This window comes from Scomber japonicus, chromosome 15 (assembly GCF_027409825.1).
Source record: "Scomber japonicus isolate fScoJap1 chromosome 15, fScoJap1.pri, whole genome shotgun sequence".
Taxonomy (NCBI): Eukaryota; Metazoa; Chordata; class Actinopteri; order Scombriformes; family Scombridae; genus Scomber; species Scomber japonicus.
The window spans coordinates 13,923,006-13,940,776 of NC_070592.1; the positions used below are offsets into that span (position 1 = coordinate 13,923,006).

The 17,771-nt window shown below is 37.3% G+C and overlaps 2 protein-coding genes across 2 annotated transcripts; both read right to left on the bottom strand.

Annotated features, from left to right (window-relative positions):
* Positions 1-3,304: 3,304 nt before the first annotated feature.
* On the bottom strand, positions 3,305-5,212 carry LOC128373691 (cathepsin S-like). Its single transcript, XM_053333842.1, has 7 exons — positions 5,031-5,212; positions 4,705-4,827; positions 4,442-4,588; positions 4,114-4,338; positions 3,850-4,015; positions 3,553-3,655; positions 3,305-3,468 (listed from the first exon to the last, which is right to left on the bottom strand). Exons 1-7 carry the CDS (start codon positions 5,148-5,150, stop codon positions 3,369-3,371), a joined length of 984 nt encoding a protein of 327 aa, XP_053189817.1. The 5' UTR covers positions 5,151-5,212; the 3' UTR covers positions 3,305-3,368.
* A 1,299-nt stretch (positions 5,213-6,511) lies between these two features.
* Positions 6,512-13,862, bottom strand: LOC128373690 (procathepsin L-like). The gene is made up of 8 exons (XM_053333841.1): positions 13,841-13,862; positions 12,776-12,896; positions 12,553-12,675; positions 9,901-10,056; positions 8,364-8,588; positions 7,884-8,049; positions 6,830-6,935; positions 6,512-6,701 (listed from the first exon to the last, which is right to left on the bottom strand). Exons 2-8 carry the CDS (start codon positions 12,893-12,895, stop codon positions 6,602-6,604), a joined length of 996 nt encoding a protein of 331 aa, XP_053189816.1. The 5' UTR covers position 12,896; positions 13,841-13,862; the 3' UTR covers positions 6,512-6,601.
* Between the last annotated feature and the right edge of the window lie 3,909 nt (positions 13,863-17,771).

The following is a 17,771-nucleotide window of genomic DNA, read 5'->3' on the forward strand; positions in this document are numbered from 1 at the left end:
CGATATGTGTGCTGACAATCAGTGACTGAGTACATGGGCGCTGCTGCTGCTGCCAAGTGGTTTAAATGGGAGTTGAGTGTGATGTTTGACCTAAAGACGTTCTCTGGATTGTGTGTGTGTGTGTGTGTGTGTGTGTGTGTGTGTGTGTGTGTGTGTGTGTGCATGTTCAGGATGATTGAGGCTTTGTTCACTCCATTGAGGACTTCGACGTTGTCAGCGGATGAGCCTCTACCTTTGACTTGACAGATGATGGAACTCAAAAACTTCAGATGGATTACAGATACTTTCTCAGCTACAGGAGTTTGTCTGACCTCTTAAACTCTGTGTGCATGTGTGTGTGTGAGAGAGAGAAAGAGAAATAAAAATAGTTTAACAATTCGGGAAATTACCTGCTTTAGACTGTGATAAGAAGTTCGATACCACTCTCATGTCTGTCTGTAAGAATAGATCTAAAGCCTTGACACATTTAGCTTTAGCTTAGTATAAATATGGCTACTGGAAGCATGGTTTAAATGAGTAGCCTGGCCTAGTTGGTCCTAACTATAGCTCTGTCCTTAATACACAGATGAGAGTGATATAAATCTTTTCATCAAAAGACAACAATTCAAATAATTTCCCAAAATGTCAAACTCTTAATTTAGTGTTGTCAAATCGGTTGCTGTTGGTGTACAAAGTCTTGTGCATAACATCTCGTTTATGTTTGAGAGACTGTTAGGACACGTTGTTCATGAGGAAATAAGTGTTTATGTGTGTGTGTATGTGTGTGTGTGAGTGAGTGAGTGTGAGTTTTGCTGACTGTAAATGGTCTGTTGTGCAGAAATGTCTGTCACATATTTTTCTACTTTTTTCTGTTGCTGTGTTTTCATCCCTGTGATGAATAAAGCTCAGTTGGGGACCACGGATTATATTTACATTACGAGAAAAGAGGAAAAAAAACACATCTAATGCAATATATGCAGTGTAGAATTTATTGTATCGTCCTTCATAACAGACTTGGGTGCTCTTTTGCTGATGCAATTCAGAATATAAACAAAATCCCATCAAAGATTGCCAGTCTCAGAGATAGTGAGGTTTGTTCTATGTAAAAATACAGATAAAAGATCACATCCTAAATTCACAGACTTCACCCCTGATCCTTCTGTATTCAACCGATCGTGACGCATGTTCGTATCTTATCGTCTGACTTCTTGGATGTCCTGTATGCCAGCTGTTTTTGTCTAAAGCAAGAACTAGTGTTTTCATTGTCGTATGATGACATAGATTTGTTGCTTGCAGTGATTGTTCTTAATCAAAGTGGGGTTAAATTGGTGAAAATTGAGTATGTGTCCTGAAAGTAAGTTAGTGGTGACTGTGCTCCTTGTTTACCTTCAACCCAGGTACCCCTTTAAAAAAAAAAAGAAATAAAAATTTATATATATATATGCCTGAATTTCTGAGGAGGATGCTTGTGAATCATGCAAATCATCTAGTCACAGATGATTGAGGTACAAGATACGGCCGGAAAAAGGCAATACACTTGAGGTGAAGGGAACAGAAAATGTGCGTAGATGATTTTGATGATGATGATGATGATGTACAAACAGTGTAACAATTTAACATTTTATCCATGAGTCTGTTTAAATGGGGAAAGTGTGAGCAATATAGTGGAGCCTTTCCCCTCTGTGGTCCTCAGCAATTCTGAGGAAAAGGGAAGTCAGTGTTAAATCTGAAAGGACCACAGCCTATCAACTCATCAAAAGAGCGCCCTCTGTCAAATTGAAGCTCCTGTCCAAAATGTAAAAGTTTACTATTAAATGTTGCTGTGTGTGGAATTTTCATTATATATATATATATACACAGTACACATACAGTATATATATATATATATATACACATGAGTTTTATGTATAATGACGGCAGTGATATGGTTAAAATAACAGCTTGAAGATATCCTTTACTGATGGCGGTCTGATAAAGACATGGGGGGCTTTTTATGGCATGGTTTCTGTCCACTCAACTCTCCACTCAGAACACTGCTGATGGCTCAATCGTGAATGAATCCTGAAAAAAAAACAACAAAAGGACCAACCTATGCCAGAAAACAACTCCGTCATCTGCAAAGAACTGTAAGAATCCTTCGCTGTAATTGTACTGAAGGAGTTTATGTTTGCGTTTCCTTTAGTTTGACTCTAACCTGTTTATTAAAATAAAAGGTTGTACTCTAAATGTGAGTTCAATTCAAAAATCAATGTACTGTGTGTAGAAACTGTAGATGTTTGTACGTGCAAGTATGGAATTTGTGGAACAAAAGATCAAGGAAAACAAATCCAAAAAAAAGAGTTCGATATGACACGAAATCTATTGTGTGTTGTCTTTGTGTTTTGTAAATGACTGAAAATCTTGGTAAATTCAGTATTTATTACTTCTGCATATTGAGAATATTTTAGTGATGCTGAAAAGGTGCTGTATTTATTTTATGTGAGAGTTGTTCATTATGCTGGGGTCTGCACTTTTGTGCCATTTATCCAGTTCTATGAAGAAAATTATAAATCGTAATGGAAATAAAACTTCAAATAAACTGTCATGATTGCATTGCAAAGCATGAGATACATTTTTACTTAATTCAGAGATTTGTTTCACACTTAAAGTAGTTGTATGTAAAGTAAAACCTGAACTTGAACCCACTGACCCAATATCTTGATTTTCAAGACAGATCTTTCACTGTTCAATAGGTACAGTAATTTTATTCAGTCATCTTATCTTTATTAGTGGAAAGAGTAGTTGGAAGGATATCAATCTAGTATACTGCAACATTTATATATCGTTTCTTTAACAATGTAGCTAATCTCTCTAGCAACATTAAATAATGGGCTCTGCAAATACAGGATTTAAGCATCCGTTTGATAAAAAACAAACAAACCTTGATTTAGAGAAATTTTCACTTTAGCCAAAACATTAACTTCCAGGTAGATAGTTGCCATCAAGATTTATGATAGATTTTATATTCTTCACCTCCATCTTTTAGTCAGTGGTCATCTAGCAGCTTAAGGAGACTAAGGCAATTCTTTTAGTAATGAAGGCTGAATTACATTTAGGTGAGGTCAGTTTGAAGGCTTTTGCATTGTGCTTAATGGGTCAATTCATGGGTTTCATTGTTGGGCCAGTTTTACAGCCCACAGTATCTTTGTCTCATTGAGATGGCTAAGGCTACTGTGAATGTTGCCAAAGTTCTTTACAGAAATTCAAGACTTGAGGAATTAGAGTGAAACCAGAATATGCTGACTCAGTAGCATGTGAAGGAAAAACAAAAAACACACAGTCAAAGTGTTTATTTTATAAAATAAGATTAAATTATAGATCTTTACATCCAGAACTGAGTCATCCGTTGATCACATGATAGGGTAACAAGCGTAGCGGGCGATGCCACACTGGTTATGTTTGTTTCGAGCCATCTTAATGTAGCCTTCATCTCCGTAATTTACACCCCAACTGCAATTAAAGAGTATTTAAAATTAAAAAGCCAGAAATAAATATTTACATTAATAAAAACAAAAAAACCAGACTCAAACTGACCTGTTTTTGACCAGCCAGTAGTCATGTCCTCTCTCTCTGTTGTAGCCCACAGCTAGCACTCCATGGTTCACATTATGGCTGCACCTGTGGTCCCGGTAGACACCTGTTGGGCCACACAGGTCATGTGTTGAAAGCAAAACTTCTCAGTTTGAAACCAGACAAAGATGGAGAAGACTCACTTCCTCACACCAGCAACTTCAGAGGACATTTAGAGACAAACCATAGACCAGTTTCATAGAAGGGGAAAAAAAAAAAAAAGCTTAATTTTACGATGTAAATTGGATCGCAACTACTCACCATGGCGGTAGAAGACAAATTTGGGCCTTGAGGCATCAATTGCCACAGAAATGGGGCCAACCTCTGCTATGGCAGCCTTCAATGCAGATTCATCCCCCTCTGGTATGAAGGCATATCCTGAGCAGTTAGCAGCCCGATGAAGTGTGTTATACTTGCACTGACCACGCTGAAGAGAAAGTGATGTGGAGGAGAGTTGCAGATTTCAGTTCTTAATATTTAACCACAGTTGAGCTCAAGTTTTGTTGCATCATTTCCAAAGCTCACCTTTCCTACGTAGGGGTAGGATGCGTCAGAGTCTATGCCTTGGTTTTTCATGACGTATTTGAAGCCATTTGACATGAAGCCACCATTGCACCCATGGTTGCCGTATTTTATGGAGCAGTCCACAAGGTTTTGAGAACTCAGGGACATCAGGACACCTGTAGTCTTTTTAAGTTGCCCCTCCAGAGCTCCAACTGCACTGAAGGCCCAACAAGAGCCGCAATCACCCTACAAATCCAAGAAATTGTTCATGAATGCACCGGCTAAAGCGAACTAGTGCAGATATTAAACCCATGTTAGTGTGCAGTGATACTTTGAGGGACGACGTTACCTGTGACTTGACCTCAGTCACCAGGCCTTTTTCCCTCCAGTCCAGTGACTCTGGTAGATCCTTAACATTTACAAAGTTGGAGGTACTCCTCTCCAGGTCAGAAGGCACAGTGGTACCCATGAGTGTGCCAGTGACCTCCTCAGTGGTCTAAATGAAGACACATTTCCAGTAAGTTATGTTTGCATTTCACATCAGTGTCAATTTGTCAGGATGGCACTAAATGTGATTTTTTAGTTATGTCAGTATCACTTTAGCCCACTCACCAGGTCTCCCAGGTGGTTCATTGCCAACTCATAGGTGTGCAAGCCCAGGGAGGCTTCCAGGTTATGAACATTTATCATATCCAAGTTTGCTTCCCATATCCGCCTACGACCCAACTCCTCATTCTGAAAACAAAGCATTAACCACATGTAATACAGGACAGCCAAGTAATCCTTAATACAAAATAGTTTGATACACAGAAAGATGAAGACAGCATAATCAAGATTGTTTTAGGTAATTCATTAATTCACAATGCAGAGACACTCAGTATATACAGAAACAGTTAAGTGACATGGTTGACAAATTTCAAAAAGGTCCTTGGTTTCACCTGTTCATTATACACTTTATTATGCATCTTCTTCCACAGTTCCCAGTGTTGATCCAGCTCTGGTCTGATAATGGCCACTGCAAATCCACACAAGAGGGCGAAAAGCAAGCTCCGACACATTTCTGGATCTGCGAAACAAAACACAACATAGGGGGAAGCTTCATTCAAGACTCAGTGATAACAAAACACAGTTTTAGAAGTAGGTTTACTCTTTGATTGGATAGTTGGAGCAAACTTTGTTAGAGTTTAAAAGCCTCCAGCAGATGGCAATTACATTAAACAGTGGGGAGATAAAACATGACTAAACTCTCATAGTAAAAGTGATCATTAAATAGATCAGTGACTCATCCATGACATCCACTGTCTATACACCTGCTATTGCTCTAGGTGTAAAAAAAACACTATCTTTCTGCTATCAACATTAATTATAAATCAAGTAAATACAAACACTAAAAAAACTCCCACAAAACCATCACTGGAAAGTATTAGTCCTCACCTTGATGCCACAGAGAAGCTCAAATATGACCCACCTAACCAGATGACTAAGGGAAAATCCAAGTTGTAATCTAAAGGAGTCACTATTTATTACCTGAGCTGCTGCACACCTGCAAATCATTAAAGACAGCAGCCAGTTTGATTACAGCTGATCTACCACTCTGCTGTTCTGCCTCTGCTGGTCGTACTGCTGCAACTTCTACCTGATATCATCATTAATGCAGTAAGACTAATTACTACTTACATTCTCCTCTTCCTCTTATAGTCTAAACACTAAAACATGAATGTTAAAGGAGGGTGAATATGTGTAAAATAAAATAGAATTGATAATGATTAAGTTTGATGAAGAAAATGAACTACACACAGGCTGATGGTGACAAATCATTTAATGATTATATATTAGACTAAAACCTTTACATTGACCACCAAGACAAAAAATTGTAGCTATCCTTTACATAACTTTTCCCTCTTGTTGACATGTTTAAATATTACCACAACAACTCTTACTACTTCAACTACTAACAATTATAATAATGCTCATTTATCTTTTATTTATCCACGTCTTAATCTCCTTAAAGGAGGGTTCACGGTTTTTCAAACGTGTTTTTAAACAATGTTCAGGTGCCCAAATTAATATTGAAAAAGGTTTTGTTGCCTTTAGAAGATCCCTTTCATTGTAAGTGACAGGGGACAAAATCATTCATTATGCACAAAACATTAAATGAATCCATTAAGAATATTTTAAAAAACTGCAGTGTCAAGACTAATAACATATACAATTACATGTAATATCACCCCAAATGAGAGAAAATGAAAGATGAGAGCTTATAGAAGAAAGTGAAACATTTGTAAGTATTCATTCAAAATTTTAAAACATGAAATAGAAATGATACCAAAACAAAAAGTGATTTAAATATTGTTTATTATATATCGTATTTTTAATATAATATACTGCAGCCTTTCTGTACAGTAACTGCAATGTGCTTTATGTCAATAATGAAAAACATCTGATCTCAGATATTAAATTAAATAACTTAAACTCTACTGAGATGTGTTTCAGGTGTCTGGTCACATGATCACAGTGTGGGGTAAACAGCCAAGCTGGCTATGCCACAGAGGTTGTTCTTGTTCCTCGCAATGCGAATGAAGCCTTTTTCTCCCCATGCAGTTCCCCAACTGGAACCACAAAAACACTATTACTAACATATTATACTATATACTATTACTAACATATATTTTTACTAACATATTAGAAGTCACACATTTCTTTTGACTGATGTCACACATCTGAAATCAAAACGTACCTGTTCTTCACCAGCCAGAAGTCTTGTCCTCTGTCTGAACCGTAGCCGACAACCAGAACAGCATGATTTATGAATTTTGGGTTACAGTCGGGTGCGTTGTATAAACCTGAAAGATGCAGAGGGTTAATAAAATGTTACAGTGGCTCAGACAATCAAGTTTAAAGCCATAAAATGCCACTGATATCCCCATTATAGCCTCACAGTGGCGTTACAACTGCCTGCTCTGTCTGACACTTAAAATCATTATGATATTCTTTGGTTCTTAATGATAAGTGAACGGGGCTGTAGCTTCATACGACTACATCTAATTCAGAGTTCATCCTGTTAAAGCACTAGTCTGTACAGTTAGTGGCATCTAATGGTGAGGTTGCAGATTGCAACCAACTGAATACCCCCTCCCATCTACCTCCAAGTGTGTAATAATCTTTTCATGGGATTATATACTAATTAAAACACATTTATTAATGTTATATTTAATTTCTGCCAAGTCTGTTCTACTAAATGCCACTAAATTCTAAACAATGCACCTTTAAGTCACACGTGTGCTGATTTATTTGTTTAGTTCTTACAGCTTTTGGTCTATAAGATAAAATACAGTGAACTCATATATGATGTGCCTCCATCCAAAAAACAAGCAATGAAGAATTAACTTTACAAATATTTAAGTAAAGACAGAAATTGTGTAGAAATGTGTTCTAACTATATACTATATATTTAAATAAAACCTTCACCCTTACAGCAGTTAAACCTTAAACATGTTTAGATTTGAGAAGAAATGTGGTTTTGTGAACAGTTTCAGCTGCGTGGGGATAACACTCTTTCAACAGAGTGAGACATGTTGTGCAGAGCGTGGCTCATTTTATATAAGTTTTAAATAAAGGTGAAGCACTGAAGCAAAAGGAAGTCACACTTCAGATAACATGGTATTTCCCTAAATAACAGATATGCTAATAATAATAGGATTTTTTTTAACACACCAAATGAAACTTAAAATGTCTGAAGCGTCTCATTACATTACTAAACCAAAACCTTATCCACAAGCCTTTGGTCTCACCTCCTTTATAGAGGTGGAAAGATTGCAGCATGGCGTTGACGGCCACAGCAACAGGTCCCACTGCGGCCACCTGGGCCTGCAGAGCCATCTCGTCTCCACGTGGCAGGATGTGGAAGTTAGAGCAGTGAGCGGCTTTTCCCTTCACAGAGTAGCGACATTTCCCGTTCTACAAGTAAAAGTGTCAAAATTCAGTATTTAATGAAACTTATAATATTTTTAAAATCAAACCATAATATTCAGCAGATGATATATACATCTACATTATTCATGCAATCACACTGCATATGTACAATGAAAATATAAGGCTATATATACTTCAGCTAAAAATAGATTTCTCAAAGAGCTTCATCCATATTTATGAAATGGCTCATTGCATGATGCTTTTTCTTCTAATTTCTTATCAGATCTTCTGAAAATACTGTATCCAAACATTTATAAGATGAAGGAAACAAGGAAAGAGACAAAGAAGCTGAGGCTGACCTGGTGTTCGTAGGGGTAAGAGCTCTCTGAGTCAACGCCTTCATTGCGGATGATGTATGTGTAGGCTTTAGAGATGTAACCTCCTTTGCAGCCGTGGTTTCCATCGTAGGTGCTGCAGTCCACCAGGTTCTGCGGGCTCAGGGGCACGAGGATACCTGTTCGTTTCTTCATCTGGCCTTCAAGGGCTCCCAGAGAACTGAAGGCCCAGCATGATCCACATAATCCCTTATGAAATATATAATTAGATAATAAATCTAACTAGTTACATGCACCAATGCAACATTAGGTTAACTTTGACCAGTAGCAATCTGTTATTTTGATCCAGTGTTACACACAATAAGCTTTAGTTAAAAACAGTCACAAATGTTTTGTTTCTTGTACAAAATGATGTGCATGTGGCATTCAAAAGAGACACAACTTTTTTTAACAATCAATAATAAACTGTGACATTTAAGGAGCAGATTATAAGAAGCTTTAGTTTGAGTAAATAACCCAACACTAAAATAAAAACACCCCCTTGTCTTGAACAGCTTTCTGGGTAACATTAACCCAGTATCATGTTGCTATATTGACTCAGATTGGGTAAAAAATTAACCCCAATGATTTTTAGTGTGTATTCTACAAGTTAATAACATTTCTGCAGATGTATTTGTTTTGTTTTATGCACTATTGACCCAAAATTTTGAAAAAGGAAGATATTCTGTCTCAAAAATCAGTCTCAAACTTGGTGTTATAAGTTTCCAACTGCAAAGCACCAATCAGTGGTCACAATGTAGACTGGACAACCAATCAGATTCTGTCTCTGTACCATGTGACCTGCTCAGTGACTGGTTAAAGCAGCTGAAAGGCATGTGAAATGTTGCTCAATCTTTAGTTTTGAAACCTAAAAATGTATTATTTTATCCAAATTCTTCATGAATTACTGATAAAAACACCAACTGAGCTAAAGTCAGATTTTAATCTGGTCTAAACTGTTTTCAGATTTTACACCGTTAGCACAGTTGTTAGCATTAATTAACGTTGTTAGTGACTTGAGTTACTCTGTCTACTCAAAAATAACAGCAATGACTGCCAAAATGTTAATATGTAAGAATATGAGGTTCTTTCAGGATGCTAGCTGCTGCTGCTAACTGGCTTTTTGTCTGTTTAAGGTTGAGACCCCAGCAGAAAAAGACAGGAAAGAGGAAGGAGCCAAAACAAAACAAACTGAGCAAGATGATTCCTGGAGAAACATTTTTGAATATTCTGTCTAATTTGTCTTAAAATATATAGTTTGTAAAACATTACGAACTGGATTATGAACCAAATGTATAAATGCAGCTATATTGTTGTCTGTGCCTAAATGTCTTATCATAACTCCCTTCAGTGGTTAATATATTGTTTTTTTGTATTCAAACAAAATTAGACTTATCTGTTAGTTAACTACTTTGTGAAGCTTCAGCTGATATAACGTAATAACTCCAGGGTCACGATTATCCACTTTTTACTCATTAGATTTCCCCCTTTTACCAATAGTTAATCTGATAACAGTGCTTACTTGGTTTCGGACTGGACTGACCAGGCCTTCCTTTCTCCAGTCCACACTCTGAGGTAGTGTCAAGCCACTCAGGTCCTTCATAAAAGTGTTGTTTCTGAACTCAACAGGCTCCTCCAGCTTCAGGCCGTTCATCTTCTCATTGACCTCCTCAGCTGTCTTCATAGAGAGGAGAGTTGGTAAATATATGAAATGCACATGAAGGAAGCATAACATTATTAAACATTTGTAATGAACTCTGCACAACAGCACCCATCTTAAATTTTGACCCATTTTGCATTTATTTATAACACATAAAGCCGTGTGAGGACATGACGAAATACATATCAGTTTCAGTGAGTTTCAACTCGTCCATTTTGAATTCAAACACCTCCCCTAAAAGTGTCTCTCCACGTGATTGTTTCCAGCATGCAACCATTTATCTGTCCATCATGAGAATTGCCGTCCATTGCCAGGGTTTTACAGTATGTACAAATCTTTGACGACAGGTTTTTTTGTTGCTTTCGTGACACTAGCAAGCAATCATAAAATCAACCACAAGTTCCTCTTATTCTAATCTTAGTTTGAACTTCTGCCTTCAGAAGAGAACAAACTTTATCTTTATTTCATCTACCATGACGCCACACCAGGTCTATCATCTCACTTGTGTCAGATTTGACTCACGCCTTAGTTTTAATGATGATGACACCCCTGTGAAATCGTCCACACATTTTGTCTCCTAGGCAACTGTAAAACACTCTCATTCAGGAATTCTGACCGAAGTCCAAAAAGCTACAGAGCATCAGTGCCAGGGTCCTGCAGAGACCGTGTGAACATGGACACGTCACAACCATCTGAAATTCACTGCTCCGGCTTCCTGTTGTCTTCAGGATCTAAATAAAAAACAGCCTCATCTTTCTGGTGCTTTCCAGTGCAGCTTTGTAAATGGCCTTCCTCCTGAGTTTTTCCACCTGTTTTCCCCAAAAAATCTTAGTTCACAGGCATGAACAGGGAAACCATGCTGAAACGTAAAACTACATGTCTACAACAACAATGCACATGTATAATCATTTCTTCTTTGCATTGCATTTTCTGCACATTACACCATACTATCATCTCTTATAAAGGTGCCATACATTTGTTTTTAATGCATTTTTACATAGAATACTTAATTATCATACATCAGCAGATAATTAAAAGATAATGCTTTTCGATCAAACGTGTAATTATTTTTTTCCACTTTGAAAGTCTTTGTTTCTTTAAATGCGAGAGCTGAACTTTCATTAACTGAATGAAAGTATGTTGGCAACAAAAAAAATGGAAAAATAAATGTTTGCACGCAACTTTATGTAACTTTATCAGCCTATCAGCATATAATAGTCCTGATTGTCCAGACTGGTTCAGCCTATAGTGGATTAAATAAATCAGATTATATAAAGGAAGATTAGAGCTGCTCCATCAGTAAGGGTTTAAATTAGGCCCATAGGGTGCAGGTTTAAACGCAGATTAACAGTGTTGGTCAGTGACAACCATCTTGTACCAGCAATTGGTCAATGAGGGTGAATGCACTTCAGGTTGTTATGTCAAGCAGGCATCTGAAGGGATCCAGGGAGAGATTGGTGATAAATTAAGGACTGGTGTTCAGTGCCAAAGTGTTTGTTATGCAGTTTGTATCCACCAGAGGTCTCTCAGATACATTTTTGTACCAAATAGTTGCACCATCTTGGTCTGATTGCTCCCATTCTGGCTCTGCAGTTTGTAGGAGTACTTCTGTGAATAATCTTTAATGAGGGATGTTTCCTCTCTTTTCTTCCTAGGACCCTAGGGGGTCTTTTATTGACAATTCAAGGCTACTTTGGAAAGTTGTGAGTTGTGGGAAAGTTTTTTTGTTTTTTAAATCCAGAATATATGGTACAAATAATAATAATATGAGCACTATATTGTTAGGTAATTAGCAGAAGATCCATAGAGCAAAGAAAAAGACTTATTGCTCAGAGGTGATGCAGATTATATACTATACTATACTATATTTGTTAGTTTTCTTGGTGAATAATTTTTAAAGTGTGTCAAGTGTTGGCAGCTGTATTACAGAACAATGCCAAATCAAGGTAGCTCAACTTGAAGCTCAAGCTATAGCAGATAAAACACAGGTAGAGAGATGTAAGTGATGCAGAGATTAGCTTGGAGCCACAAGAAGACACTATTTCTAAGGATAAGAAATACTGATTATTCCTTGTTATCTTTCTGACCTACTTGGCTGTCCTGGTTTGAGGTTAGCTCTTGTAAATCCGTCACTGCACACCCACTTGTACCTAGCATAGCAGAGGAACCTTGCTGTATTATTATTAATCAACTATAATATCACACAAACAAATACGCATTTGAATGAGCTTTCTACATATATATTTTCAATAACCCTTATTACTATATTGGATTTATTTCAGCACTGATTAAGTGATAATAATCAAATTACCTGCGTGTCTAAACCTACATTATATTTTGCGACAATTCAGTGCAGTTTTGTCCGTGTGTTAAAGCTATCATAAATAGAGTGATGAATTACTCCAGATGAAGGTGTAAAGTAGGCCTGTGTGTGGCTCCTGTTTGTGATGTGAAGGATATGAGTCTATGTTTCCTCAGCTGGAGACTAAGACTGCTGTTAGAGAAGAAACCTACCATATCAGCCAGGTGGTTCAGTCCCAGTGTGAAGCTGTGGTTTCCTGCTGAGGCCTCCTGGTTGTGTCTCAGTACTAGTTTCATGTTCTTCTCCCATACCGCTCTCCTGAAGACATGCTCAGTCTGAAAAGAACAGAAGGACTGCCTAATCTGACACACAAAATATATGTGTGTTTGTCTGTTTGTTTGACAGCAAAGAGAGTGAAAGTTTTCAGGACCCTACCTGATTAGCATAAACCTTTTGATGATTGATTTTCCACTCTTCCCACACTTTATTTAAGGCAGATGATGAGTGGATGCAGACCAGAGAGGCCAAAAGCAACACTGAACAAAGAATATGCATCCTGCAGAAGTAAAACACATTCAATGAGCAAATATTCTTAATTAGTTGACTAATCTGTTATTTGATTGTCAGATCATTGTCGGTCTTTTTTAAAGCTAAATTGCTAAACATGATCTAGTTCCAGGTTCTTGATTGTGGATTTTCTCAGATTTTCTTTGTTGTTTTGTGATACATAACTGAATATTTGTGGGTTTTGTTGGTTGAACAAAAAAAGCTAATTGAAGATATCACCTTAGTTCCTAGGAAATTTCAATTATTTTCAAATCATTTTACAGAGTGTATGATCAGGGCTATAGCCGGGATTTTTGCAAACTTTTACAAACTGAAGTCATGAGCTTCCCCAGAAATGTTTGACCACACACTAAAACCTCTGCTTCATTGTTTAATTGTTTCTTTTTCTCCAGTTCTATTCAACTATATTTTCTGTGGATTTTACTTCCCATCATGATGCTCTAACTGCCGTTTATAAACCCTCCCAAGAGCAAAATTCAGTTTTGGAAATACTGAATGCATTTTTTATTGGCTTAAAAGTATTGAAATTTCATAATATCATGTCCGTAAACTCCCGACTGCAGATTGATAGCATCAGTTTGTATCAACATCTGATCAGCTTTGGCTCACCAAGTCTAAAACCACAACATGGTGTACTGCATTCAAGATTAAACACGATCATGATTGCCGTTGCATGACTGTTTAAAGCAAGGTGGAGACATTTTTAGCCTTTTATATCTTTCTCCTTAAAAACATTGCAACAGTTTTTAAGATGAAGTTTAAAACTGTTTAATGCAATCTTTGAGCATTTTTATCAGCAAATCTTTCCGTCCTACAGTATGTTAATACACATCATATTGCTATAAACTTAATCAGTGGACCTTGACACACAAAATATCAGCCAAACAAACTAAATGCCTTTCTCAGAGAGAAGAATAAATAATTTCTTTTTACCTTGTTGAAGTAGCCCCAGGAAGAAAGTGCAAGCGTTTGGTAACGTAACAGACCTGCACATTGAAAAGAGGAAGTAGAGTTTCCTCATACAAACACTGTGGTTTTTTTCTAACTCACTCTGGCTTGTCATGTGAACCTAATTTACAAAAAGCTGCAGTGGCCCAAAATACCCTTCCAGTATGTGAGATGGGAGTAACTAAAGCTACATGATGCAGCAGAAATGAAAAGAAAAACCTTAATGAGACGTAATTTCAGTAAATGATGAGTGAGACATAATGTCAGTAAATGATGTGACAGAAATGTCTGTGAATGGAAAAGTGTGGTGACAAATTGAACAAATGCAGATTGACAGGAACTAAGCAGCGTCATTTTCTAGTTGAGTGTCCCTTACTTTTCTTATTCAAAACCGGCTAACACAGGACCAAAACATAGTTATTGAATTATATTACACCTGGTTAGACTGAACAAGAGACACATGGACTGAGATGGTTTCTTGGCAAAGAGAACAAACACAAGCCACATTTCAGCTAATGATGTTGATTCAACAGTGTCACACTGAATTTGTGATGATGGGAGCACTTGGTTTGAACTTCCTGAGAAACAACAGCGTCACATTGACAAATCTTTTCATATTAATAGCTGGATGATGATGTGTTATATGCTTGTGTTTATATGGTGGGGGTATTGCTTGAGGGTTTGACCCAGTTGTTGGTTTGTTTGTTTGCTTGTTTGAGCTGCATTGAGGAGGCGGAGGGGGTTGAGCCTCTGGCTGGTTTTTTCTTTTCTAACATGTCTTGGTATTATGTGAATTTTTGTGACTTCTTCTCAAGATTTCCTGTTTGCGTGAGAGGTTGTTGTGATGAGGACATTTTTTGTTAGGAAACATGCTTATACTCCTCTTCCTTAGTGTGAATCTCCTCTCCAGTGCCTTGCAATTACTATGTGTGCATATTTTAACACAATTTACTGTAAAATACACACATACACAACAACAAAAAGCGAAATACAAAATGTGTTTTATTAAAATCAGAAAATATTCTGCTTAGTTTTGTATTCATTAACATTTAAAATTTATAATCCAGGATACTCAAATTGCAGAAACCCCATAATATGCAATTTATTAATAAAATTATTGGTAAATATTAAAATTCCCCTCCACTCAAAAATGTGTTCTTCTTCTTGTTCCTTCAGTTGAATGTTTGAGGTTCACCTTGAAGAATATTTGCAGAGTTTGACACTTGAAGGCTGTTTTCACATCCATCTGCTGAAGAAAAAAATCTGAGTTAAAGGCATGAACCTATGAGCATGATTTGTGACATCACCACTAGTCAGTCTAGTAACAACTAGTAGAGCCAATCCTGGTCCAATATGCAACTTTCATTTAACTTTTTTTAAATAGAAAAACCGACCCAGATTCAGCCTTGCAGTCAATATTCCCCAGTGGTCATTTGTAGTAGGCCTACTGCAGCAAAAAATCTCCTTGCGACCCAAAAAGCAAAGATGTGTCAGGACACCACGAACTGCAAACAAGATCAATTGTGACTATTTCTAGTATATATTTTTGTAAAACTTTCCTTGAGCTGAGAAAAGTGATTTACAAATCTGTGACATCACCACGATGTAATTTCTATTGGCTGTAGGAACTCATGGGTAAAGCCAGCAGGAGAAACATTACTGGGCATTTCCAATGGGCCGCATACCCAAAGCCTTTGCTGAGCCTGTGCTGTGATTATATCATTTTCATAAAGAATAAATAATGGATCTGGTGCTGCGTGCCTGACAGTATTATCCAGAAGCATCACAGCTGTCACCACTACAGGAAAGAGTGACGACGAAACAATCTGATGGAAAAGAAGAGAAAAGGTGGGAGGGTATTATGGAATTTTGAAGCTTTGGTTGGCCAAGGTTTTAATTGGCGTTCGTCACTGATCTTTTCTCTCCCTGAATCCGGGCTTGGACAGAGTTTCGCTGATGAACGCAGGTTCCCAAAGGTACCAGATGGTAAGCTGCTGACTCAGCACCACCAGCTCTTCTTCTGTGGTGATTGCGCATCTTTTGTGTCACCACGCCACGTAAGCCTGCAGCTGAGCAGTGAAGCTGCTTAAGACATCTGATTGCTTTTTTTTTAATATAAAATCTTACACCTGATAAATTTATGAGGCCCACAGATGTGGTGTGACGTTCAACCACTGAGGGGAAAAGAAAACAAAGTCAAACCATTTCTCTTGTACATGAGTCAGCAAAATCTGAATGTATGAATATATGTTATTATTGAGATATAAGACATGAATAAGTCCACAAGCACAACATGAACATGAACATTATTTTTAACATGTAAGTTTATGTTGCCCATTCTTGGCCCTTCACTTGAAATTTTTAGTACCTACCTGCTGTTGCTGTGAATGGACAGTTTTGAGTTCAGAGTCTGATGTGAACCCTAAGAAAATGAAGTTGGGTGCCATTACTGTTTTACCATGTTGGTGTTAAATAAATTAGATTATTTAAAGAGAAATTAGCCTGTTTATTAGTACACCACACCATCAACACATCAGAGTTTTACTATTATTATGCTGCAAATAGCTTGTGTGTAGCTAATTTGTCTTCCCTTAAAATGTTTGCCAATGCCGTAAGATTGAGTTATTGCACATATTACCAATTCAGGACATTTTCATTAATTAGTTTCTGTAACTTTAAGGACTGGTTCACAAATGTTAAGTCTGTCTTAAAACAACAGTCAGATGCACAAGCAAACATTGTCTCGTTTTTATTGCTATAGGCCTAATCATTCTCCTTTTCATAAAGGCTATTAAAAAGTCCCTTCAATGTAAGTGATGAAGAACAAACTCCAAAGTCCTCCCTATGTGCAAAGATGTATTTAAAGGTTTAATTGATGTTAATATGTACAAATCAGTAAATTCAAGTCAATATCTTTGAAACAGAAAAATAGTCTGTCAAGACACAAAAAGGGACATTTTTACTAAAATGACTGTAACACTGGAAGGTTTCCACTTTATTGGACTAACTCAGACTGGTGAAGCATCACATTATCTTCAGATAAACTGGCAAGTAATGTTTTTTCCTCAAAATGAGGACTGAGTTTCCCCATATTTCTCATATTTCCCATATAGTGTGAGTACATTTGAAAAGGATCTTCTAATGGTCAGTATGAACAAGAGGAAATTATAACAGTGAGCTTTTAATCTTCATTTGGGCACCTGACTATCGCTTTAAGGCAGACTTGAAAAATTGTGAACCTGTCCTTTAAGACAAGACAGAATTAAGAGAGGACATGTTTGGATGTTGTACTAAAAAAGAGGTTGTGCTGGGGGTTTTGTGGCTTAATAATACGAAGTAAAGCTAATATAACACTAATAATTTTACACCTGACAGGTTTGAATGCACTTACAGACCAAGAATATGCTAAACAAATATGAAACAAATGCACATACAGCACAGTTATTTTTGTCTTAATAAATTGGCTCTAACCGACAAAAGAGCTGAGCAGGTATTCCTTTATATCTAAGTGTCATTATTAGATTCATTCCCATCTGGTGTTGCTCCTAAATCTCTGCATTTGGCTGACCCATGCTTACCCCCTGTCATGTAGTGCAGCTTGTTGGATGCAGTCCACAAGCGAGTGCATATAATCCCCCAGCATGTGTCGAGCACCCGCGAGTCCCAGAGCCAGGTTGTTGTTGCCATGAGGACAGAAAGGCAACAGGGGAACCGAGCTGCAGCATCGCGCTTCCTCCAGAGCTGAACGTTTCACAGAGAGGCTTTCTTGTCTTTATATGTCTGTCTGTGTTTCTCTCACATTGAAGGTTTCATTTGGATGTATTTTTGTGGAAGAGCTGCAAAACCAAACGATGCACTCTGTTCTTTTCAAATTCCCTCTACTTGCATCTACAGTTTATCCACAGACAATCTCAGG

What these genes read in the sequence shown, in the direction of transcription:
- LOC128373690 (XM_053333841.1), bottom strand. Translation starts at nt 12,895, where the DNA reads ATGCATATTCTTTGTTCAGTGTTGCTTTTGGCCTCTCTGGTCTGCATC. An exon ending in CTTACCCCTACGAACACCAG is followed by an intron (nt 8,050 to 8,363) that starts GTCAGCCTCAGC and finishes TTTTACTTGTAG; the next exon opens with AACGGGAAATGTCGCTACTC. An exon ending in TTCTGGCTGGTGAAGAACAG is followed by an intron (nt 6,702 to 6,829) that starts GTACGTTTTGAT and finishes TTGTGGTTCCAG; the next exon opens with TTGGGGAACTGCATGGGGAG.
- LOC128373691 (XM_053333842.1), bottom strand. Translation starts at nt 5,150, where the DNA reads ATGTGTCGGAGCTTGCTTTTCGCCCTCTTGTGTGGATTTGCAGTGGCC. An exon ending in TGACTGAGGTCAAGTCACAG is followed by an intron (nt 4,339 to 4,441) that starts GTAACGTCGTCC and finishes TTGGATTTGTAG; the next exon opens with GGTGATTGCGGCTCTTGTTG. An exon ending in TACTGGCTGGTCAAAAACAG is followed by an intron (nt 3,469 to 3,552) that starts GTCAGTTTGAGT and finishes CTTTAATTGCAG; the next exon opens with TTGGGGTGTAAATTACGGAG.